At 37.2% G+C, this 24,548-nt stretch overlaps 3 protein-coding genes across 7 annotated transcripts; 2 read left to right on the top strand and 1 right to left on the bottom strand.

Annotated features, from left to right (window-relative positions):
- Positions 1–679: 679 nt before the first annotated feature.
- On the bottom strand, positions 680–4,422 carry LOC133675824 (signal peptide peptidase-like 1). Of its 4 annotated transcripts, none has more exons than XM_062097320.1 (5): positions 4,188–4,422; positions 4,006–4,094; positions 2,468–3,413; positions 1,266–1,466; positions 680–987 (listed from the first exon to the last, which is right to left on the bottom strand). In XM_062097320.1, exons 3-5 carry the CDS (start codon positions 3,263–3,265, stop codon positions 871–873), a joined length of 1,116 nt encoding a protein of 371 aa, XP_061953304.1. In that variant the 5' UTR covers positions 3,266–3,413; positions 4,006–4,094; positions 4,188–4,422; the 3' UTR covers positions 680–870. The 4 variants fall into 4 exon arrangements, with proteins under 4 accessions (XP_061953304.1, XP_061953306.1, XP_061953305.1 ...); XM_062097322.1 differs by having other exon boundaries at positions 2,468–3,395; XM_062097321.1 differs by having other exon boundaries at positions 2,468–3,395; positions 4,006–4,250.
- Positions 4,423–5,621: 1,199 nt separating this feature from the next.
- LOC133675823 (pectin acetylesterase 9) lies at positions 5,622–11,334 on the top strand. Its single transcript, XM_062097318.1, has 13 exons — positions 5,622–6,493; positions 6,635–6,717; positions 8,088–8,217; positions 8,868–8,947; positions 9,178–9,264; positions 9,408–9,532; positions 9,625–9,685; positions 9,767–9,823; positions 9,912–9,989; positions 10,098–10,203; positions 10,289–10,437; positions 10,704–10,820; positions 10,909–11,334. The coding sequence occupies exons 1-12, from the start codon at positions 6,373–6,375 to the stop codon at positions 10,806–10,808; spliced, it is 1,182 nt and encodes a 393-aa protein (XP_061953302.1). The 5' UTR covers positions 5,622–6,372; the 3' UTR covers positions 10,809–10,820; positions 10,909–11,334.
- Positions 11,335–11,990: 656 nt separating this feature from the next.
- Positions 11,991–24,475, top strand: LOC133675822 (tripeptidyl-peptidase 2-like). 2 transcript variants are annotated; one of them, XM_062097317.1, is made up of 34 exons: positions 12,002–12,585; positions 12,778–12,856; positions 12,977–13,050; positions 13,218–13,327; positions 13,427–13,507; positions 13,847–13,933; positions 14,019–14,161; positions 14,724–14,874; positions 14,962–15,084; positions 15,417–15,500; positions 15,610–15,797; positions 15,911–16,085; positions 16,198–16,319; positions 16,397–16,476; positions 16,863–16,921; positions 17,710–17,864; positions 18,362–18,540; positions 18,694–18,806; positions 18,876–19,046; positions 19,383–19,511; positions 19,649–19,749; positions 19,832–19,949; positions 20,260–20,339; positions 20,569–20,641; positions 20,975–21,060; positions 21,156–21,207; positions 21,289–21,423; positions 21,615–21,683; positions 21,996–22,088; positions 22,581–22,676; positions 22,791–22,889; positions 23,197–23,289; positions 23,831–23,980; positions 24,169–24,475. In XM_062097317.1, exons 1-34 carry the CDS (start codon positions 12,393–12,395, stop codon positions 24,325–24,327), a joined length of 3,900 nt encoding a protein of 1,299 aa, XP_061953301.1. In that variant the 5' UTR covers positions 12,002–12,392; the 3' UTR covers positions 24,328–24,475. The 2 variants fall into 2 exon arrangements, 1 of the variants encoding a protein (XP_061953301.1); XR_009835518.1 differs by lacking the exons at positions 22,581–22,676; positions 22,791–22,889; positions 23,197–23,289; positions 23,831–23,980; positions 24,169–24,475 and having other exon boundaries at positions 11,991–12,585; positions 21,289–21,481; positions 21,996–22,067.
- Positions 24,476–24,548: the final 73 nt, after the last annotated feature.

The raw sequence follows: 24,548 nt of genomic DNA, 5'->3' as shown, positions 1-24,548 counted from the left end.
CCCTTTAATAAAAAATTACCCATCCTCCAATTTGTTTTTTTTTTTTTTTATAAATTTGATCTCCATTCTTTTAATTACTATTTTTTCTTTCAAATTATTTTTTATGATTGATTTTTTTTAATTTCAACATTTTACATTTGATTTATTTATTGAAATCTATGCTTCAGGGTGTTCTAGATTTGATTATTCTAATTAAATAGCTCGGGTTACGAGTTTACGTTGGTTTTTCACTTATTTTCTTTTATGAAGCCTTGACAATTATAAGTATATGTTTTTTTTTTTTTTCTTTTCTTTTCCATGATGACTGAAAGTGTCAAGATGGCATGCGAATATAATCCCTTTCCCCCTTTTCATCCACTTAAATATTGATTTTGTAGTTGAAGAAACATGCTTCATTCTTTAATAATTTAGACTTAAATCTTAGAGATTTGTTAAACTCATCTTGATCATGTAAAAGGTATAATCACTTGAAAGTATCTCTTATTGTCTAACAAGAAAAACACTCCATCAAAAGCACAAGAACTCATCCGGGATAAGAGGTGCTCCGTGGAAAAGAATCTGGCCACCTTTGATTTAATATTTTGTTATTGTTATTTTTTATATTTTTTTCATTAATTAACTATAATCACATGAGAATAATAACATTTCCTTTTTTTCTATTGCTTGTGAAAAGGACATCAAAAAGATAAATTTCCTTCCTTCTTTCATATCTAACAACTGAATCGGCTGGCCGAAAAGTCAAATACAACTAAATAAACATCAAATTGCTGATTATCTTGTTTAAGTTCCCAATGGATTCAACTTCCAGGATAATTTACAACTTCCAACTGGCCCTGCAAACTCTGTGGTGTCAAGCCCACAAAGCTCGGCTCAAACTTCTATTTGACGTGCTTTGTCATTGCCATTAGACATGCTTCCTTCCCACAACTCAGGCAGTTCCCTCCTAATCCAAGAGACAACGATAACAGGTCCGAGTGTAGAAGGCACCTACATTCACCATCAAGCAAGGAAAACTCAGATAAATACAAATGTTCTTAAACCACAAGAAATATATCGAAACCTGGCACGTCAAAAATACATATCGAAACGGGGCAAGCCAAAAAGGAAACTAATGGAATGTTGCAAGCACAGAAGATTAGGAAGTTCTTTGCACGGTATTTAATCTCTTGTGACAAAAAAAAAAAAGCAACATGATCCGGCATGCAAAAGGCATGTATATTCCAACTATAGTATTCAACAAATAAATACATTGCCAATAGAAGTACCAGATAGAGAAGAGCAGGTTGCGGTGAGTGAGTCAGAACACCAGCAGCTAAAGCAGTTACTAATCCCATGGCATATCCAGGAAGTGCATACCATATGTATCTATGTCCCTTGGAAGAATGTAAATCTAAGAGATTCATGGGATCTCTGCTCTTTCGGTAGTCAAAACAAAGGACTAATGCTAGAAGCATGGCAGGTATAGCCTGCAAGAACAACATTATCGAAATAAAATGTGACATCTTTCAATATTTTCCCTGATACAGCACAAGGTGCCAAAATCATCCATGTAAAAAAACATCCAGTAAAATTTTGGTGCGCAAGCATGCATGCAAATAAATTTAACAAATATCTTTACCAAAATTAAGTTGCAATGAAAGCATATCATGTTGTGTATCATAGGATAACTTCATGTTCCAAGCATGCTGGCAGTGAAATCATCATTCATAACAGCTTAGCTTTTACTACCAGAAAGAATAGCTTGGAACAAGAGTAACATTAAAATCAGTTCTTGGTAGGCCTCTGAATCAGAAAGGTAGAAGAAACAAAGTATAGCCAGTGGCGAAGTGATTACGAAGATTTTTAACCAATAGGTCCTAAGGATCTTGTATCTTCATCATTCTATATCTACATGCATGGTAAGAAGATATGGAACCATGGGCTCCCATGGATACAATCCGACCTCAGAATGCAAAAAGTCTACCTATCATGACTGGACTAAAGACTGTATGTGAATCCAATAAAGGGATTAGAAGCTATAGATCAACGACCGAGAAATCCAAGAGCATGACGCAACAAGGAAATTTACAGACAACTGGTGTTTAGAATGATCGCACAAAGAACTGCTCACTCACCATCTTTTGTAAAAGCTTATGTAGCAGAGATCACCTCAATAGAGGTTTCGAGTTAATACTATACAGATGCACCTGATATTTAGCATGACTGCTCAATGAACAGCTTATTCAGCATCTTTAAAAAAAAATTAGCCTAACAAAGATGGGGGAGGGGGGCAGGTTGTTGGGGCTAACACTACACAGATGCCCCTGGTGTTGCCCCAAAATATTACCTAAGTCCATTTGAGAAAACTTTAAGCATAAACTTTGATGTCAAACCATCACTATTTTGGATGGGGGGATAGCATGTCTTATAGACTTGATAAATACTACGCAAGATCGCTAACAAAAAATAAAATAAAATGCTAACATACCATGTCGCCAAGACCAAGCATCATGAAATCTGTAGCATTTCCTCCAGAAGCTGTACTACCCAACAAATTTCTGGGAAAGACTATTTTCACTGGCAACTCAAGCTTCTTTGTAATCAATTGCAAACCTGGAAGACTCAAACTATTGGCCACCGTATGAACAGGATTTGATGCTTGTTGCGTTGCCACTGATACCATGACATTGGCACCAAAAATTCTCTCCGAGAAGAATACCCAGAAAATGTCATATACGAACAAGCATGCAAGGAGAATTGCACATATTTTGATGTTCGGAAGCCTTACATGACTCACAAATGCAATGCAAATTGAAATACCCAACAGATTGTTCAGTATCCAATGCCCAGAAACAAGCCAAGCAGAAACGGTTAGAAAGCATGACACCAACAACAACCCTTGGATTCGTGTAAATGACTTTGAACAGCAACGAGACACATGCGGGTCTGCCAAACCATAACGTGACTTTATATAGGCAGCAAAAGGAGAGAGGGAGAAGAAGAGGGATGAAACAGAGGCAATGGCTGTAAATGCAGTAAGGAGCTGTGAGACAGACGAAAACAGGTAAAACATCAACAGCAAACTGCAAGAACTCATTATCGGGATCATTAGTGCTTGTGACCTATCCAATGTAATGGATGCTTCTGACCAGTCACGGTTTCTCTCCATTTCTTTGCCATAATTTAAAGCTCGAAAAGCAGACCCAAATGTTACAGCTACTGCTGTCACTATAAGGGTAACAGGTGCAGGTTCCAGCAAATACAACAGTTTCCACAAGGTCTCCATGACAGAGAACCAAACTATTTCAAACCAGTCTTTCTTACTAATAAAAAACCAAGAAAGTCTGGCCACCAATATTGCAGTCAAAGTTGCATCCTTTGTCCGATGAACACTTGAATAAAGATATTCTTGGAACCTGCAAAACAGTGCGGTCCTGTAAAAAGAAACATAAGTGAACACAGAACACTTCAAGCTTCTGTTGCATATATCAACAAATTCAATATTTTCCATTCCCGGCCAGAAGTACAGAACACAACTTAAATACAACACGCGTAACAACCTAAGTGATGAATAATTCCCACTTTCTTTGTCTGCCCTAGCTTAGAATGTCAACCAACATGAAACAATTCCCATCCAAATTAAAATCAAGCAAGCGCATTTCATTTCTCAAAACAACCAAGACAACAACAGCCTCAACTTTACTGAACCAGTGACAATTATGCTGCCAATTTAAGTTCAAATTTTCATTTTTTTCTTCTAAAAAGCCTTCTGAAACCAAACAAAAAGACTCAAAATTTCTTTATTATCTCAAAAAATGAACAAATTCAAAACACAAAACTTTCCCGGTAACCAACCTACAGGCTATTAACTCAAAACCACTAACTAACATGTAGAGCTTACAAGCAGAGAACAAAAAAAAAAGAAAATAAAATGAAAAAGGTAAGAAAAATTTACAACTAAAGATCTGAAACCAAAAGAAAAGAAATTTCAAAATGGGAAATCAGGGTCTGAGAGAAAGGACTGACCTGGGACTTTTTGAAGAGGCTGAAAACACACACACACGCGCTCTCTCAGTCTATCATCAGCCCATTTTCTGTCTGGCTCTGGGAGCAGCCTGAAAACGGACAACAAAAGAGCAAAATTACGATGATTTGCAAACTAGCCCCCGTTTTTGTATACAGGGAAGCGTGTGTTGCTACTGGCTAACCAGTTTTCTCATTGCTAGCTACGTGCCTGTGCTGTGGTCTGCCTGGGCTGGTTCACCCGTTTCTGTTTGATATGTTACGGGCCATACTCCAAGGTTTATAGTTGAAGACAACTAATAAACTCTTTAGACCTCCATTTTATGCTCGTGTGGACCATGAGACCACCATTGATAAGCCTGCCCCAAACACTAGCCCACTTCCGATAAGCCTACCCTACAAGTCGGTCTACATTCCCAGAAACCTCAGCATCCTTATAAAAGCCAGCCCAGCTCATGGCCTGAGCGACGGACTGGACGGGTGAATCCATGGTTGATTTTCTTAAAAATAATATTAATTTGAATCTTATTAAAGTCAAACTGGATGTCGCTTAAATTTTAATTTGATTTATCATTTAAGTATATCAACTCCCTGCCGAGTTTAACTGCCAAACTCGACAAAGTTTAATCAATACCACTTTGAAGATGCTGCAATCATGAGGGGGTGAATTAAAGAAACTCAGGTGGAGCTTGTTTAAGATTCAGATCTAACAACCGTGAATGAGTTGGCTACTTGTTAAGATTAATAATGGGCCGGGGGAGAGGGAACAAAGTGACCAGAGTTGCATCTGTCTAATTAAGGTTAGTTTGTTTTAGATATTGCACCTAGCTACCAACTCTTAATAATGGTGATATATAAATGATAAATAAACATCAAAACGGGTGTTAAATAAATACTGTTAATTAAGGATTCAAATCCTCTCTTTGATTAGCAAGCATCTGTGCATGCAAAAGGTTGGTTCATCATAGGCTCCAATACCATTAACGAGCTAGATGATGCCAAAGGTTTCTTCATTAGAATATTATGATCACACTACTGCTTTTTTCTTTTTTTCTTTTTTAAGAAACTAACATCTGCATTATTAATGCGTATGGTTAATGTGTTTACTCCATATATATTAATATGTCTTTAATGAATATTATTTGAATTTCATAAATATTGTAGTAGGAAGGTTTTCAACGCCACCCCAGCCCAGCCACAACCTTGTTTCCTTGCCTACGCGCAAGTGCCTCCCCCTTTTGACTTGGTATGCCAATTTGCCAAATTTCGTATGAATAGTCGCTATAGCTGATTGAACCAAATTTCGAAAATATCTTCTTTCCTATTCAAATCTCTCCATCGTATTTCCTTCGTTTTGCTTCCTCTATTTCTCACAAGTAGAAAAACTAACTGAAATGACTGAAAATAACATAAAATTGATGAAAGGACCAAACCATAAACATAACGGTTAAATATATAATTTATAAAAAGACCAGTTAATTGATTTCTTAAACATCAGGGACCGAGTTATAGTTATAGCTTTTGTTCTGGATCAAATAGTTGAATAGCGGGAATACAGGATTTGTTGATGCATCCATTACAAGGAAGGAAGGATGGGGGGGAGAGAGACGCACAAGGCTGCGGCTTCATGTGGGCAAGTAGCCATAAAGGGGACCGCCAGGCACTCACAAGTCGCAAGGTGGCTGGAATTCTCAACAACGAAGCCCCCTTCGTCTTCCCCACACAGACAAAACTTTCTCGCTAGGAAACAATGACTTCTAAAACGTTATCTTCACCAACCCAATATATAATCCATCCACCACCCATTTCCACACCAAAGACTGGTGCTTGTCTTCCCTTTCAAGACTCTTATCATAACACGATTAATTAATCTATTTCTTGACGGGTCCCATATACCAAGTTCGGTCCATTGCTTTCCCTTCCCCTCTTGCACTTCTCTCCGCCATCTCTTTCCAAGACAGACGAAAAACCACCTTGGCAGCTTCAAGGCTTCAAGTCACAGTGCTTCTTGGATATTGCCAACATCTTTCGCTACTAAATTCCCTTCCTCTCCTTAAATACAGCTGACACACCTTGCCAAAATTTAACCCTTTCACTTTTCAGTTTCTTCTTTATCTCTTTTTTGCTTCCTTGAATAGGATCCCAAGTCCTAGCTCTCGTCACATGGACTGGATTGTCCATGTCTGGTTAAGAACATGAGCAATGCATGAGTTAGAGCTGACACCCCTCCGGTTGTAGATTCCCTTAATGTCCCTTCTCTTTCATGTCATAAGCGTCTGATTTCAGTTCCTTTCAGCGTACAAAACGCATTGCTGCCATTCAAGATCCATCTTAATTCTATAAAGCTAACGCCCCCATCTCCCATTCAAGATGGATTTAGCAGTAGCCATATTACTGGTATTGTTGAATTTGGCATCACGGTGCACTTGCTCAGATAGCCGGCTTCTTGTTAAGATGACCCTGGTTCCCAATGCTTCCAAAATTGGTGGCTGTAAGTTCTTACCATATCTCTTACTGTCTTATTGATACATCATCAATTCTTTATTTATGAAGCATTAATTAATTACTATATACTATTTTATCATTAACCCTTGTTTTCTTCTTCCTTGTTGGTGAATATTGTTATTCGTAGTTTGCTTGGATGGAAGTTTGCCAGCGTATCACTTGCACAGAGGATTCGGTGCTGGTGCACGCAACTGGCTTCTGCAATTTGAGGTAAAATCCTTATGGTAGAAGGATAATTTAAGTATTCATTAACTAGTTTAGTTGATAATAAAGTCATAAACACCGTCATGGCATGTTAAGCGATCCAGAATTAAATCAATTTCAGTCTTTCTTTACTTCTTCTCCAATTCAAATTTTAGAATTTGATATTTAAAAGGTTTTATTCCTCTAAATAATAAGTATACCATATCAATATAAAAAACATGTTTTTTTAAATAATAATAAAAAATAATTTAGTCGTAGTTGATACATAAATATATTATAAAAACCAATGCATAAATTCATCTGAAAATAGTTGAATGAAAAAACTATGGTTAGAAGCTATCATGATAAAAGTTCATTGGTTTATTATAATAGGGTCAGTAGTGTACCACACAAAATCGGTTCACAAAAGGTATCCAATGAGAACTTGCCATGTAGGCAGTATTCTTTGGTGAATGTACAGTGACCTTGGGGAAGATGTGTTGACCTTCGTTAAGTTTTGTATGGTTGGAAGATTTAGGAAACTAATACGACAAAGTGGGTTAGTTTGCCTAGGGTCTCGTGCATCATGTTGCCAGTGCAACTTGCAGCTCGCTTCACCATTTCAGAGACTGTGCAGATCTGTGGCCTGGATTCGTCTGGTCATCTGCTAAAGAGGGTAGAAATTCATTATTGGTATAGCAGGTTAAAACTATTGATGGGCTTGCTGAAAACTGGAAGGTAGGACGTGTGAAAGTAACATATCAACTCTCAATTTGTGAAGTCATTTCATAGGAATACAGCAATTTTGATCGCTACAATAATCCAATTGTCACATCTATTACTCCCGCCATTTTATTGAGAAATTTTGCTCATTTCGTGACCTCAATGGCCCTACGAAAAGGAAAATGCCGAAAGAAGTTAAAGAGCTGCGAAAGATGCACCAAAGAGTACGTCCCACGATATGGTCTCAAAAGAATTGCTGGTCCAAATGGGAAAATCATTGGTCTAGATTCCAAACTTTCAACCTAAGCAAAGCCTTTGATGTAATAACTAACAGTCCCTATTGTTGCCCGTCAGTTTTGGTTTTGGTTTTGGCTTACAGCTTAGGCATTAACTTAACTATGGTGGCAGTGGTGGCCAGTTGGAATATATAGAAGTTGCAAATAATACGAGGAAAAAAAAACTACAAAAGCTTGAAAATCTTAAAAAGCTTCAAAAAGAAGATTCTCCAAAAAAGTTAATGTTTAGGTTTTTTTGACATGAGATAACACACCCACACCAAGGAAGGGGTTTGGATTGGCTTTTAGGGAAAAGAAAATAGTTGGTGGGATCCAGAACTGTGAAATTAGGAAGCTGAAAGTTAACAGGAAGTAAAAAATGATTATGATGTTTGATAGGGAGGTGGATGGTGCAATGATATCCAATCATGCTTGGAGAGAGCCCAAACGCGGCGGGGATCTACCCTCTACATGAACAAGTTGGAGGATTTCAATGGAATCCTAAGCAACAATGCCTCTCTTAATCCAGGTAATTAATCAGCTTGTTATCCAAAATCTAATTGCCCATTATTTAGTTCACAGAAATCTAGCATATGCATACATGACATGTCCATGTTCTTCATGTCTTGTTTCACGTGATATATAATACAGTCGACAGACAGCTACTGCTTCTAGGCTTCCAGCTAGCTTCTCTCCTTTTCCAGCCTTTCCTGCTTTTCTTGTCTCTGGAAAAAAAAAAAAAAACCAAAGCCCTATTTTATTGTCTTCAGGGGTCAATAATACTCCCGAGAATGTGTTAGTGAGTTTCAGACCAAAAAAAAAATAGTACAGAAAGAGATAAACACAGATGAGAAATCTTAATAGCTTTTTCACATGATTGATTTTTGGTCCTGTCTCATGTTCAAGATACAAAACATTAATTACCACCTAAATCTTGTATGGATTTATGTACTTTTTTAATAGCTTGTTTACATATACAAAGAAAAAGCTTCTCAGTGCAATTGCAAAAAATGGCAGTGATTTCTCAGTGTGTTTGAAGCAGAATACTAGCATTTAGTCACAGGCTACAAATTTAATGGCAAAAAATGGCATGATTTTAACATCCCCGTGTGTAGAATTGGTCTTGTTGTTGTTGTTTATTCAAGTTAATTAACCATTAAATTCTGTTTTCTTTATCAGATTTTTACAATTGGAACCGTGTGAAGCTTAGATATTGTGATGGAGGCTCGTTTTCTGGAGATGCCAAGTTCGACAATGGGGTAGTCCGCTCACCTAAAATTTTCATTCCTTTTGTTGTCATGTTGGTTTTGGAGTTCAAAGCTAAAAGCTTAATCATAATCTTGCTAAAATCTAGTGAACTTAAATATATACATTCATCTCTGTTTAGTAAAGTAAGAAAATTTTGTTTGTTGCGCAAATTTTCTTGCACCAAACATCAGATTAAAGCTTAGTTAACTTGATCCGTTTGGTGTGCATGTGATTGAAACAGACATCAGTCCTTTACTTTAGAGGGAAAAAGATTTGGGAAGCAATCATTCTTGATCTTCTCCCCAAAGGCTTGATGCATGCACGCAAGGTAAAAATCTCTCAATGGAATTATTGAACGTGCCTCTTCGTTTTGAATAGACTATTGTCTTCTGCTTAAAATCATCCCAGAAGTGGAAATGTGATCTTTGTGGTCATAAATTTGATTGTAGTTTTGAACCATCTCTTCTCTAGGCTTTGCTTTCAGGTTGCTCTGCTGGGGGTTTATCATCCTTTCTCCATTGCGAAAACTTTGCCAGGATATTACCGAGGAATACCAGTGTGAAATGCTTGAGTGATGCCGGTTTTTTCATGGACGAGTCAGTTTGCTCTTTCTTTTATGAATGTGCAGTATAATTTGTTTTCTGTCTTTTTATTTATGTTTTCATATTTTTTGTGCTTGTTCTTACAGAAGAGACGTCACTTTGAACCACACTATGAGGAACTTCTTTGAAAACCTTGTTTCTCTACAGGTACAACTTACTGAAATCTGTGTTCCATTGCGCGTGCTAAATCATGAATCTTGCATTGATATTTTGAACTTTCCGCGGCAGGGGATTGAAGAGAATCTCAATAAGAACTGCACTAGTTTCCTCAACAACCCAAAACTGGTACCTTTTACTGATGCCTCCTGTCTAACCTTTTAGTCTGGTTTTTGCTAACTCGGGTGGTAATTGCATTTATCTTGTATGGGTGCAGTGCATGTTTCCGCAGTATTTCTTAAAATACATCACAACACCATTCTTCATCTTGAACACAGCCTATGATGTTTACCAAGTAATTTCTGTCTCGGCCTTCATTTATCTGAAATCACGTAGCAGCATCGCTTTGTATTTTTATGTTCATTAGACAATAAAGAATGATTGAAACTGCCAAATTTAACAGTTCCATCATGCATTGGTTCCACCTTCCGCTGACACGAGAGGACACTGGAACCGTTGCAAGCTTAACATAGCATCATGTAACACACGACAGCTTGACATATTGCAAGGTTGGTCTCTGCTTGGGCATTATCCATCCTGTATATGAGCTCAAAGTTTTGCAATTTGAATAAACTGAAAACATCTCGTATCCAGATTTCAGGCAAGACATGCTGGTGGCGTTGCTATCATCTCGCATATATTCTAGAAGAGGGGGATTGTTTATAAATTCATGCTTTGCTCATTGCCAAAGTGAGTCACAAGACACATGGTTTGCGCTAGACTCCCCGCAAATACACAGTAAGGTACATTGCTAACATAATGCCCGTTACGCTCTAGAAAAATCTTAGATCACCTGCTTTAAATTCAGGCCATGTTTTATCAGCTCAAGATCATGGCCGAATCACTCATAAAATCATTGAAAATCCTGAAGCCAACATTGTTCTATGTAAAGGTTACTGCAATAGTTAAGACATACCATCTCTTATGTTTCCCTTTCTTCTTAGTTTAAACTACTTGCAAAACTTAAATTGTTTGGCATTGTGAGTAAAATCTCGACGTCCTTTTTCAGACCATTGCAGAAGCCGTTGGCGACTGGTATTTTAGTAGAAATACAAGCAAGTTAATTGACTGTGCATATCCATGCGGCACCTCCTGCCATAACATTGTAGCATAGTTCATTGCATAGGTATGTCAGTTTCCTCGCGACCTCAGGTATATTTATTATCATTGGCAGATCACCTCGTGTTCTTGTTGATGAAGTGCAAATGTTGCAGGTTTCGTACACGGGAAAGACAGATGGGAAAACAGAGATTTTTACTAGCTTCGTTGCTAGAATCCTGGAGATACCATGAAAGAAAAAGAAGAGTGTAAAGAAGGGATGCTAAAGGAAGTGCAGGAAACGATTGATGGAGTTCAGAACATTTTTTTTTTTTTACTCTAGAGGAAATCATAAGCTGGTGAGAAATATAGTAAAATCAATATCAACACAGAGAAGGTTCACAGATTTTTTCAAGTTAGGCAGTGAAAAAATTGAAGGCTTTAAATAGGATGACGATGACATCAAGGAGGAGAGTGATAGAGAGAGGTCTCAAAAACTAGTTGAGATGAGAAATATGGTGAGGATGTTTAGTATTTACAGGAGTGATTGATTCAAAATATTCTCTTCCGTGGCTGCCCATAATCACACTTCTTTTTTCTAATATTATTTTTTGCTGCTGGGGACGAAAATACCAGGAATCCAATTCTATGCTTGAAGTGATGTGGTGTGAAGGAGGAGGTATAATATATAAACAAGGGTTAAGCTTTTGTTCAATGAAAGAGGAGAGGATTAATCACACGTTCGTTTAGCTGGGAATAATTCTGTAGCGTACCAGGTAGCGAGCACAATGCTATAGCTTTAATAATTCTCCATGTCCTTGATTGGATACCACTTCTCTACGCTGGGAATCCAACGTCCAAAGCAAAATGAAAGTCATGATCGGAATAAGTCCTCCTTGTCTGACAAAAGAAACTTCCTTACAACATCAGACCTGGTTGAGAATTACGGATTAGGCCCTACAAACCCATCTTGCCTTTTGTAGTTAATATGTCCACATTGTTGATTATTTTCATGAAATTATCAATTGTAGCGTAGTCGATACCAATCACGAACCCTATTTGAATTGAAATTGAAATTGAAATCCATTAAAAGATAAGAAATTTTCAACTGGATCCGGAGAGTCCTGATTAAAAACATGTTTTGAAATACAATGCAAACCATGTTTTAAAAAAAAAAAATTATTAATATATATTTTAATACAAAAAATTATTTAAAAAACAATATTCGTTACAATTACATGCAAGGACAGACAGTAATTTCCACCACTTCCAAACATTCTGCCACCACATCCTTATCCCAACCCAAACAAAAATCCACCACCATAGCAACTTTACCAGGCGGCACTCGATCACCACACCACCACTTCCCCTCCTTCCACCACCACTGCTGCAGCCGTCCCGCCAAAATTCCCAAAACATCCTTACAAAACCCACTAGCAAAAAAGATAAAAAAAATACCCCTTTATTCATTACTAACCATGCAAATTAGCCGTTATATAATAAACCCAACAACTGGGCCACCAAAGCCCCATTCTATTTTCAGTCTCCATCTTCTATACTTGCAAACAAACGTAACATAAAGCTCTTCGAAAACACAAGGAGACAGCACTTTAACACTAGCAAAAGTTAATGCAGTAGAAGTGGTGTATTGTTCAAAGGGATGCCTGGGGATTCAATTACTGAAACATCTGGTGGTTATGGTGGTGGAGATGAGAACCGGCCTCTCAGGAATTTCAAGCTGAATGAATCAACTTTTTTGGCTTCCTTGATGCCTAAGAAAGAGATTGGTGCTGATCACTTCGTTGAAGCTCACCCTCAATATGATGGCCGTGGTGTCATCATTGCTATCTTTGGTATACTTTATATAAAAAGAACCCATCTTTTCTTTTTGCCTATGATATTAAAAAAACCATTGCTTTTGTGTCGTTATTATGAAGAATTGATCGATAAAAAAGGAACCCCTTTTCTCTCCTTCTCTCTGTGATTGTGGGATATAAAGATCATGACTTTTTAGTTATTAAGGATTGATTGGATTTATGGTTTAGATTCTGGAGTTGATCCGGCTGCCTCTGGATTACAAGTGACATCAGATGGGAAGCCTAAAGTGCTTGATGTTATTGATTGGCAAGTTTAAAATTTTTAAATAATTGGCGGGATTTTGTCTTTTTTATTGTTTTTTATTACTAGCAATCTTATTGTTAGTAGTAATTTTAAAGTTTGAAGTTTTGTGTGTGTTTTATGAAGTACTGGGAGCGGAGATATTGATACTTCAAAAGTGGTGAAGGCTAATGCAGATGGTTGCATTAAAGGAGCTTCAGGTCTGGTTTGGCTAGAATCACGAACGATTGCTTATTTTCTTTGTGTGTGTTAACCTTTTGACGTCGGTAATCACTGAGTGTTCTAAGATTTGCAGTAGTTTTTTCAATCTGTACTTTGGTTTTTAATCAGTTCTTCCCTTTCCCTTTCCTTTTTCTTTTTAAAAAAGGTGCTTCTTTGGTTGTCAATTCTTCATGGAAGAATCCTTCTGGTGAATGGCATGTGGGTTACAAGTTTTTGTATGAGCTACTCACTGACACACTGACTTCTCGTTTGAAGGTAAAGCAATATAATTTGGAACTTGAGAAAAAAAGATCTTAAGCATTTGTTAATTTCAATGATAAGAAAAAAACTCTCCTTTTTTCCATTTGCTGACAGAAAGAGAGGAAAAAGAAGTGGGACGAGAAAAACCAAGAAGAAATCGCCAAGGCTGTAAAGCATCTGGACGAATTCAACGAGGTTGTATGAACATATTGCTTCTGCATTTATCTGTTACATGTGTATCAGTCATTAAAAAGTGTAAATGCTATTTCATTCAAATTTCAGACGTGTATTGGGCAGTCAAGTTTCTGGTTTCCACATACAAACTTCTCCTCAAATAAAAAAAACCTAGAAGATCGCATTTGTTGCATTCAATGAATTAAGCTGAAACTAAAATCAGCACTCGGGATGTATTCATAACATTTTGCCAACTTTGGTGAACCAGTGATTGCCGAGGCATTGATGTTCTTGATGCTCCCATAGTCTGCACATTTCTCTGTATTCCTGCATAATTCTTTAAGATATGCTTATTTCCAGAAACACTCCAATCCAGAGGAAGCAGACTTGAAAAGGGTTCATGAAGACCTTCAAGCCAGAATTGATTTGCTACGGAAACAGGCTGATGTGAGTGCCAGGTTCTTTTAATCCATTCCTCTTCCCAAACTATTGTTGTTTTCCTGAAAATGCAAATCTCTTTTCTATATTTTAGAGCTATGATGACAAGGGGCCTGTCATAGATGCTGTTGTATGGCACGATGGAGATTTGTGGAGGGCTGCTCTTGACACACAGAGTGTTGAGGATAACTCAGATTGTGGACAGCTAGCTAACTTCGTACCGCTTACAAATTATAGGTATGCCATAGTTAAAATTTCTTTATATTTATATCCCAGAAGATGCCTTTCATCTTTTCAGACTCACTATATCTTTTGAAGATTAATTTCTGCTGATTATAGTTCATTCATTTACAATTAATTGTTTCATAAATTTGTTCATCATGTGTAGTGTAGAAGGAAAGGCATCCTTGTTGAACTTAAAGCTATTAGGAGTTTAGGTATACACAGCACGGTTCGGTCTGTATAAGTTTATCCACTGTATGTTTTGATAAGCTTAGAGAATGTGAGCCTTACCCCTTCCACATTTGCAAATGTGTGCACATTGTAATGGACGATCAATACCCCTACATGCAGCCCTTCTCTCTGTTTGGATGAAAAACTTGGCATCTGACCTGTTTTTGGCTGCATTCTCAAGCTTTTGAGGAATTTTAATCAAACACTTCTGCTCAGATCTTGAAATCCTTGTTAGTTTTGTATTTTAGCTATTGTTAACATTGGAAAGGCTAGTGAACTAAATGAGTTAGTAGATCTTTTACACAATCTGGATACCTAACTAATTCCATGGAAAATGCTCTTTCAGGATTGAAAGGAAGCATGGAGTGTTCAGCAAGTTAGACGCCTGTACATTTGTTCTTAATGTTTATAGTGACGGAAACATCTTAAGTATTGTAACGGATTGCTCGCCTCATGGAACTCATGTTGCTGGTATTGCTACAGCCTTCCACCCGAAGGTACTGCTATTTAATTTACTTTAGTTTTTCGTTTTTCTTTCTTTCTTTTAGAAATGACTTGATTTCTGTCATTTTTAACTATGTCAGGAGCCGTTATTGAATGGAATTGCACCCGGGGCCCAGTTGATATCTTGCAAAATTGGCGACACACGTTTAGGTTCAATGGAGACAGGCACTGGCTTGATCCGGGCCCTAATAGCTGCTGTGGAGGTATGTATAATTTATTTCTTTTTCTCAAATCAGTTGTAGTTACCGAAATACTAGCTAAATCTCTCCTTGCAAGAGGACATTGTGAGTTCAAATTCCCTTTCCCCGGAACAAACAAAATGCGGGGCAGGGGGGTAATGCTGTGATAAATAGTATTTTGAATTCTTTTTGTCCATTCTCGAGGATTGCTGCACTGTCATTGTATTGTCCAATCTGTCATTCAAAGGTTTGTTTACTTTAACATATTGTATTATTGGTGATGTGTGTATTGTACAAGGCAATTTGTTTTTTTTTTTTAAATAGTTTATTAACTAATGACACTTTCGTTTTTGCAGCATAAATGTGATCTCATCAACATGAGTTATGGGGAACCAACGTTACTGCCAGATTATGGCCGCTTCGTTGACCTTGTTAATGAAGTATCAAATCCAAACCTTGCAATTTCAGCTTTGATAAGTGTTTATCTTCTTTTCTGTATTTATTCTTTCATAATCTTATATGCTATGGGTTACCATTGCTTTTAATTAGGTGGTGAACAAGCACCGTCTTATATTTGTAAGTAGTGCTGGCAATGGTGGTCCAGCATTAAGTACTGTTGGTGCTCCTGGTGGCACAACTTCAAGCATTATAGGTGTTGGTGCATATGTCTCTCCTTCCATGGCTGCAGGTGCTCATTCTGTGGTTGAGCCTCCTTCTGAAGGACTTGAATACACATGGTATACCAATTTCCTTTTGCCTCACTCTATATTTAGGTTTCTGCAAACTCAACATTAGGCCATTGCTATTGTTTGAACGTGAATACTCTGTAATTTTTTGAAATGGGATGCAGGTCAAGCCGAGGACCAACTTCTGATGGAGATCTTGGGGTCAGTATTAGTGCTCCTGGAGGGGCTGTTGCTCCTGTCCCTACCTGGACTCTTCAAAAACGCATGCTTATGAATGGAACATCAATGGCATCTCCATCTGCTTGTGGTGGAGTTGCATTACTTATTAGTGCAATGAAGGTTCTCGTCTACCATTCTATTCCTTTTTATCCTCCTTTTGCCCTTGTTGCACGGTTGGTTCTACTCTGTCAGTGTTAAATTAAAGCTTCTTGTGGGAACATCATTTGCGCAGGCTGAGGGTATTCCTGTAAGTCCATACAGTGTAAGGAAGGCCCTTGAGAATACATCCGGTCCTGTAGGTGAATTGCCAGCAGATAAACTATCCACTGGGCAGGGGCTTATGCAAGTTGACAGGTTAGATTTTCTTCCTAGGCATCTGTTCCTTTACAATTGTCATCTGTAGCCTGTCTTAACTTTTTTTTGCATGACAGAGCCCACGAATATATAAGGCAGTCCCGGAATATTCCATGTATTTGCTATGAAATAATGGTCAATCAATCTGGAAAATCAAGTAAGTATAGGTGATGTCTTCCAGGTCCACACATAACATGCAAACACTAGACTTTTTCGGTCTGATCATTATGCTACTTTGAAATTTTGAAAAAAAAGTGATATTTGCTTACTATTGTATAGTTATTTTAAAATAATTGCGATGCCCCTCATGATAATTCGTTAACTATTGGGGGATTTTGCCTGATATTCGGAGATAATCCTGCCTCGCCTACAACTGATTTCATGAATTTTTAGAGGCCTTTTAATTTTTTCAAGAAAGTTTGAGCTATTGTTCACTAGCGATCAAGTTTCTTCTGCCCGTGTCGGGATTGAAGAATTCTAGTAGATTTTGGATTATCAGTGCAAAGAAATCGTAACTCTATTTATGATGCATTTTTGCTGCAGCTCCTACTTCACGAGGCATCTACCTGAGGGAGGCTAGTGCTTGCCAACAACCTACAGAGGTGCAGGCATTATTAAACTTGATGCTGATTATTATTGTGAAAAATATGCATGCATACATGTGATAATTCTGTTTGAGCTTGTTGAATTCCTGGAATTCTCTTTGTATGCTTTTGTTAAGGTTCTGGTTTTTTTTCAGTTTAAAACAATCATATAGTTATCATCAGCATAAATCATGTTAATGCTTCATGGGACATGCCTTGGCTGAGAAAGAGCATGACGTTGCACCTAGTGTTGATCGCTATGATTATTGCAACCCAAGTTCTGCTCTTGTTTCCTCTGCCTGAAAACCATATTTTGTTGGGAAATGTTGATTGGAAATCAGTTTATTCAATTGAAACAGGGAGGTGGTTCCTTTTTTTATTTACTATCTAGCTTGATTTGTGTATTATATGCAGTCATTTGTCAGCACTAGTTTATTTTGTAGATTTTTGTTTCTTTGTTGTTAGGTGCCTATATTCCCTAATGTTTTCTCGTCTTACTATTTTTTTTATCACAACGAAGTGGCACGCATTTTCATTTTTATCATGCAGTGTCATCAGGCGTTGTCAATACCTGTAGCAATTGGTGTCCTTACTGCTGGTTTATAGCTTATAAATGCTATATAAATGTACACATAATGAGTTGTATGAAATATTATAATATTTGATTATTTAGTCGTACAAGAATTCCCTCCTTTTTTATCTATCTTATGCATCACATTGATAGGAAAGGGTATGTCTTCTGGCAACAAGTTTTTTCAGTTCCACTGTATCTGTCATTTTTATAACAAAAGCAATATTTTTGACAGTGGACGGTGCAAGTCCAACCAAAGTTTCATGAAGGTGCAAGTAACTTGGAAGAATTAGTTCCCTTCGAGGAATGCATTGAGTTACACTCTACTGAAAAAGTTGTTGTGAGGGCTCCTGAGTATCTTCTTCTCGCTAACAATGGGCGTAGCTTCAAGTTAGTTAGCATCACTCAGCTCCGTCTTCTCCTTTTGATGAATTCTTGAATTTTTTCAGATCGTGGATGTTATTTACATTTTGTTTTGCCTATTTTGACTTTCTGATCATTTCACTCTATCTTCGTTTTTTTAACTCTTTTGGCTGATTGTTGAGGCTCTATACACTGAAATGATATGAAAATACCATAAACTGGTTCTACTCTTTAACTTGTATGCCGGATTATCATTAGGCAGACATCATGAGAATCCTCAGAACCGCATGCAAACAGATATTTGTTTATGCACATCATGCTAAGATAGCCATCTGTTTTTTCCCAACCTTCTGACGTGGAACTATTTTGAGGTTTTCTCTCACTGTCTGTTATTAGTCTAATTTATAAGTTTCAGCATTATGGTTTCGAATTATCTGTTGTTTCTGTTCTCGCTAGCAAGATCTTATTTAGATGTTGAGAGGTATTTCATTTAGTAATGTGTGTTTCTTTTCTTTTCTTTTCAGCATAGTGGTTAATCCCACCAAGCTAAGTGAAGGTCTACATTATTATGAAGTATACGGGGTTGATTGCAAAGCACCATGGCGTGGTCCCATTTTCAGGATCCCAGTCACCATAACAAAGCCTATGACAGTGAAGAATCACCCTCCATTCATTTCATTTTCTAGGATGTCATTTCTACCAGGTCACTTTTGTCCTATCCTATATATGATGATATGAAATTATGATTTTGGGCTTTGAGGGATTTTAGGTTACGCTACCTTGATGTCTGAGCAAGATTTTATAGCAAAACTTAACTAATTTTTCTTCTTATCATATGGAAAAATTGCTTGAACAGGGCACATAGAAAGGAGATATATTGAAGTGCCATTTGGTGCTACTTGGGTTGAGGCAAATATGAAAACATCAGGGTTTGATACTACTCGACGATTTTTTGTCGACACTGTTCAGGTACAGCATGCAGTGAGAATGTTATATTACGTTCCATAGACATCCTTTTAATGTGGTTGTGATGTGCAGATTTGTCCCTTACAAAGACCTATGAAGTGGGAGAGTGTTGTCACATTTTCTTCTCCTACTGCCAAAAGTTTTGCATTTCCTGTTGTGGGTGGTCAGACAATGGAATTAGCTGTTGCTCAGTTTTGGTCAAGTGGGATAGGAAGTCATGAAACCACCATTGTAGACTTTGAGGTAACAAGCCATTTCTAAGCTTTCTGTACTTTTTTAACTGGCTGTCTATTGGGAGATTTTATTTATTTATTTATTCATTTTTTTTTGTGGGGGGGGGGGGGTGTTATGCCTCTGAGTAGTGTTTGGACTCTGGACCGCCATTTAGTGTAAGCGTTTGATTAATTGGGGTAATTTAGAAATTTATAGATTGGGATATTCCATCTTGTGATATAAAAGATAAACCTAATATGTTTTGCTAGTCCATTGATTTGGTTAACAATCAGAAAAGTAAATTGTAAGCTCATATTTGTTATCATGCGCGTTCTAAGTTGCTTATTTGTATATTACAATGCCTAGATTTTGTTTCATGGGATTGCCATCAATAAAGAGGAAATCATTCTTGATGGAAGTGAAGCACCTATAAGAATTGATGCTGAAGCTCTATTGTCATCTGAGAATCTCGTCCCTGCTGCTACTCTGAATAAGGTGAAATATAGCTTCTGTTTCCTAGATGACGTGGGTTGTAATTGTTTCTTTTGTTTCCCTTTAAATAAATGTAATACTTTTCTTTTTGTGTGGTTGTTTGCTTTCTAATGCTTCATTTCTTCATTTTCATCTTACAGATAAGAGTTCCATATCGACCCGTCGATGCTAAACTTGGTACTCTTACAGAGAATCGCGACAAACTACCCTCTGGAAAACAGACACTGGCACTGACATTAACGTCGGTTACGGTTCTGCTTCCGCATATTCATGGAATTTCAACTCTTATTATCATCCAATCTTTTTTCTTTGTTGTTCTGCAGTTACAAGTTTAAATTGGAAGATGGAGCTGAAGTGAAACCTCAAGTTCCATTGCTTAACAATCGCATATATGACACAAAATTTGAATCACAATTTTATATGGTTTCTGACACTAACAAGGTACTTAAACAATTTATATTGTCGTAGCATATAAAATTTTATAGAATTGATCATTGCCCGAGGACTGGAATAGTTAACTAGTAGTGTAAAACTTGTATTTCTTGGAAGTCAATTTAGTATTTCAGTTCTTATCTATACACTGAAAAATGTTGCTCTAATCACATGCTATTGTGTACTGCTTCATATCATTCGATGTTACAGCAAGTTAAATGCTTTCTCTATAAAGTAACAGATGATGCTTACCATTCCCTTTTGCTTTGAATGGGCAGAGCTGGATCCTGTTTTCTTATTTTATTTTTTCCCTTTACAGCGTGTATATGCCATGGGTGATGTCTATCCTAGTGCTACAAAACTTCCCAAGGGTGAATACTATTTACGCCTATATCTACGGTATGGCCCAATTTCCGAGGCAGCCCAAAATGTATTCAAATTCACATATAATAACCAATTTTCTTTATGATTTTATTTGTACTTGTTTGTAACAGATTCTATAAAGTCAGGAAAGTAGGAAAAACCTCATTTTTTCTTACGACTAGAACATTTAATAATTTTAAACTTTATTTTGTAACAAATGCTTAAAATCCAGATTAATCTCTGTTATGATACTGATTATGTGCAGGCATGACAATATGCAATATTTGGAAAAGATGAAGCAGTTGCTATTGTTTATTGAGAGGAATTTGGATGACAAGGTAGTGTATCTTTTATTTTAACATATTGAATTCTTGAGCTTTTAGATGAAGTAAACAGGTGCCAAACTATTGAAGTTGGTACTCTGATATTTGAATATGCTTTGGCATTATCCAATTTGTGCGTTTTGTTTCTTGTTTTTGTGTGAAACATTTTGTGCCCGAGTCAAGTTTTTATTAGCACAAAGTTTTACCATCAATAAATTTGACTTTGGCTTTCCTTTTGCTCGATAGGATATTGGTTTCTCTCGATTGAGCATTCTTTTTATTTAGGAACTTGATGTATTGCAAATGATGGTGCTAATCAAATAATTGACTCTTTTCTTTTTAATCCAGGATGTCATTCGATTGAACTTTTTCTCTGAACCTGATGGTCCTGTGATGGGAGATGGTGCTTTTAAGTCCTCAGTTTTAGTTCCAGGGCATGTCCTGTCCTGAATGATTATTTCTATGGTTTACTAACCCTGTGTTATTATCTATTTCAGTGTGCATTTATAACTTCGAAGTTATTTTGTAGGAAGAAAGAAGCAATTTACTTGGGCCCACCAGTGAAAGACAAGCTCCCGAAGGTATTATCCTGATTCCCAACTCCTGTGGTAAAAGAACAATATAAACTGAAATTGCCCAATGATACCCTTGAAATTCTGCAGAATGCTCCACAAGGATCTGTACTGCTTGGAGCAATCTCATATGGAAAGCTGTCACTTGCTGGCCAGGAAGGGGAGGAAAGTTCACAAAAGAACCCTGTATCTTACCAAATCTCTTATGTAGTGCCACCAAATAAGGTTGTCACAAAAGAACCCTGTATCTTACCAAATCTCTTATGTAGTGCCACCAAATAAGGTTGCATATATGTCCTTGTTTTTTGGCCCTTATAAGTCATTTTATGAGGATCTAAAGAAGATGCCTGCCATTGTTCTAATAGTAAACTAAATCCAAGGCCGTGTTTATCTTTTTTCTATTGTTGCTTTGACAGGTTGACGAGGACAAGGGAAAAAGTTCTTCAACTAGCCTGAAAACTGTGTCTGAGCGTTTAGAAGAAGAGGTACTTGTGCCATTTTGTAGCAAGATGTTTGAAGTACATTTTCAAGTAATTTGATAACTGTGAGGCAGTCGATTCTTGCATTAGCTATAAAAGACTATAGTCTTATCACCTTACCTGGGTGCTGTGAAGTGGCATTTATTGAATTTCTTTGCATTATCAAACAGGCACGTGCCGAGTGGAACATTTGCTTGAATCCTTAGATTTTTCTGTTACCTTTTAATTCTTGATGATCTGTCCATCCTGTACTGTTGAATACTGAGGTTTTGATTATCATATTTGAGTTTAGAGGCTTCAACTACTTGTATACGTCAGGTTCGAGATGCAAAGATAAGAGTTCTTTCAAGCCTAAAACAAGACACTGATGAAGAACGCTCGGAATGGAAAAAGCTATCCACTTCTCTTAAGGTTGGATATTGCTAAATTTAAAGACTAATGTACTACTGTCCTTTTTAAGCTATTTCTTGACATTGTGAAGAAAGAGCATTTCATGATTTCAAAGAGTACATATTTTTTTTGTTCTTTTCAAACTCAACTGTTTAGGTCAAATCATCTTGTGAATGAATAATTCAAGATCCAGTAAATTTCCGAGAATAAGTGGTTAAATTTTTTCCCATATGATGGAATTTCATCGTCATGTTGGATTTAAATGCATTTAACTTGGCTAATTTTTGTAAAGCTGGCAGAGGGCTTTTTTTTTCCTATTTGTTATGCATTGACTCGAGGACAATTCCACCATGAGAAATTCTTGCGGGCTTTGAAACCTCAACATGTGCTTAGATCATATGCATTTCAGGCCTTTTAAACTCAGCCTCCTAAGCAGTAGGCAGTCAATCGCATTTAAAGAGTATAGAATTTTTCCAATACATTGTCACCTAATAATCATCATGTCTTTGGCAGTCTGATTACCCAAACTACACTCCACTACTTGCTAAGATTTTGGAAGGCTTGCTTTCACAGAGTAAGGTGGAAGATAAAATTCATCATCATGAAGATGTAAGCTCTATAAAAGGAGTAGTAATAGTATATGTTGTAGTGCAAGTTTTTTCACATCCTCTGTTGAGAGACGTGCTATGGAAATGGGATTTCTGTTGTGCATGCATTCTGCAGGTTATGGATGCAGCAGATGAAGTAATTGATAGTATTGACAAAGATGAGTTGGCAAAGTTCTTTTCACTCAAGAGTGATCCAGAAGATGAGGAGACAGAGGTGTGTATCCGTGTTGCTAATTTTCCACCTTCTTTGTGGTTCCCTTTTGGACAAAATTTCTGAGATTTTTCAAAGTTCATAAATGAGCTATTGGTATATTAGTTTTAACAAAATTAACACAATTATATAACATGGTTGCTATAGTTTTGTGGTTTTAGTTTCTTGTGCGTGCTCAAGATGATGTGAGCTCTGCTCCCTCCTACTGTTTTCATCTTTCTCCTCTCTTTTTTTTCAATTGTAGCATGCATTTGCATTCATTTACTTGAATAGCAGTTATGAAGCTGCACTTGTTATGCTTTTATTGTAGAAAAAGAAAAAGGCAATGGAGACGACCAGGGATGAATTGGCCGAGGCACTGTACCAAAAAGGGTTGGCATTGGTGGAGATTGAATCTCTAAAGGTAGTGAAGATCATCTCTGTTTGGTTGTAGGTTTATGCCCCTTGAAGTGGTTTTTTGTAATTCTATCAAATTTGTAACATGGAGTAACTGATTTTACCTATAGTACCCGTGTCCAATTGACAGGACAAGGGTGCTGGTATCAAAATCCGGATTGGATATGCAAAATTTATTATGTTTTCTGAAACATGTGTGCTTCCCCTTGGTTATTTCAAAGAAAAAATGTTTTCAAGGAGGGTTGGAGAACCTCGCTGGTTAGAGACAGAGAGAGTCGAGGACCCCTGCAACCTGCGGTCCTTTTTGAAATTTTGTGCAGACCTTTATTTTTTGTCCCTTGAAACTTTCTGTTGGTTTTCTTTTTCTGATTTTTGGTAAGGGATTCTACACGGTATTTCTACAGGTGTTTGATTTGCCAAATTCCTAAGCATGGATACACACGCAGATAATGATGGGCGTATATCTATTATTGACACCAACATGAATTTAGTTTCCTTGTTTCAGTGGTATTTGTGCTTCATGTATTTTACAACTATTATCATGGCAGGGTAAGAAAGCTGAAACAGAAGGCACAAAAGATTTGTTCGAGGACAATTTCAAAGGGCTGAAAAAATGGGTTGATGCAAAGTCCTCTAAATATGGCACCCTCTTAGTGCTACGTGAAAGACGACGTGGGAGGCCAGGAGCAGCACTAAAGGTAAACTTTTCTTCCTTGTGTCATGTTTTCTTGTTAACTTCGTCTCACGTCATAGGTTATTCTGATCACAAGATAGCATTTGTCATTTGTCAAGAAAGTGTGTTGAGAAGACATATTAGGGTTCGGTTTTTATGTTGGTCATTTTAGTTGAACCTGATGATCAATATATGATCATCCGTTGCCTCCAGGCATTGAATGAAATGATGCAAGATAATGGAGATCCACCCAAGAAGAAGCTGTATGAACTGAAGCTCTCATTGCTTGATGAGATTGGATGGAAACATTTATCAACATACGAGAAAGAGTGGATGCTCGTGCGGTTCCCACCAAGCTTGCCTCTTTTTTAACTTCATTTATGTTTACAAGATTGGATTGGATGATAAGTTAATAGGCTGCTGTTAGCAACCAAATTTATGCCGCTCAAACTTTGGCAGTAGGTTGTTGTATAATATTTTTCAATAAAATATATCAAATGGGTAGATAGCCTTAACTTCACCTCTTTTAGTGTTGTTTTGGCCTCGGATGTATTTCCTCACGTCTTTTGCTTGATTCTCGGTTTCCAGCATAG

This window comes from Populus nigra, chromosome 16, assembly GCF_951802175.1.
Source record: "Populus nigra chromosome 16, ddPopNigr1.1, whole genome shotgun sequence".
Taxonomy (NCBI): Eukaryota; Viridiplantae; Streptophyta; class Magnoliopsida; order Malpighiales; family Salicaceae; genus Populus; species Populus nigra.
The sequence above is the reverse complement of the archived record's forward strand: the minus strand, read 5'-3'. Positions and strand labels throughout refer to the sequence as shown.

What these genes read in the sequence shown, in the direction of transcription:
- LOC133675822 (XM_062097317.1), top strand. Translation starts at nt 12,393, where the DNA reads ATGCCTGGGGATTCAATTACTGAAACATCTGGTGGTTATGGTGGTGGA. An exon ending in TAGGATGTCATTTCTACCAG is followed by an intron (nt 18,541 to 18,693) that starts GTCACTTTTGTC and finishes TTGCTTGAACAG; the next exon opens with GGCACATAGAAAGGAGATAT. An exon ending in TATTTACGCCTATATCTACG is followed by an intron (nt 20,340 to 20,568) that starts GTATGGCCCAAT and finishes GATTATGTGCAG; the next exon opens with GCATGACAATATGCAATATT.
- LOC133675823 (XM_062097318.1), top strand. Translation starts at nt 6,373, where the DNA reads ATGGATTTAGCAGTAGCCATATTACTGGTATTGTTGAATTTGGCATCA. An exon ending in AAAACCTTGTTTCTCTACAG is followed by an intron (nt 9,686 to 9,766) that starts GTACAACTTACT and finishes TTTCCGCGGCAG; the next exon opens with GGGATTGAAGAGAATCTCAA. An exon ending in ACAGCTTGACATATTGCAAG is followed by an intron (nt 10,204 to 10,288) that starts GTTGGTCTCTGC and finishes TCTCGTATCCAG; the next exon opens with ATTTCAGGCAAGACATGCTG.
- LOC133675824 (XM_062097320.1), bottom strand. Translation starts at nt 3,265, where the DNA reads ATGGAGACCTTGTGGAAACTGTTGTATTTGCTGGAACCTGCACCTGTT. An exon ending in TGCTTGGTCTTGGCGACATG is followed by an intron (nt 1,467 to 2,467) that starts GTATGTTAGCAT and finishes TTGTTCTTGCAG; the next exon opens with GCTATACCTGCCATGCTTCT. An exon ending in AACCTGCTCTTCTCTATCTG is followed by an intron (nt 988 to 1,265) that starts GTACTTCTATTG and finishes TGGTGAATGTAG; the next exon opens with GTGCCTTCTACACTCGGACC.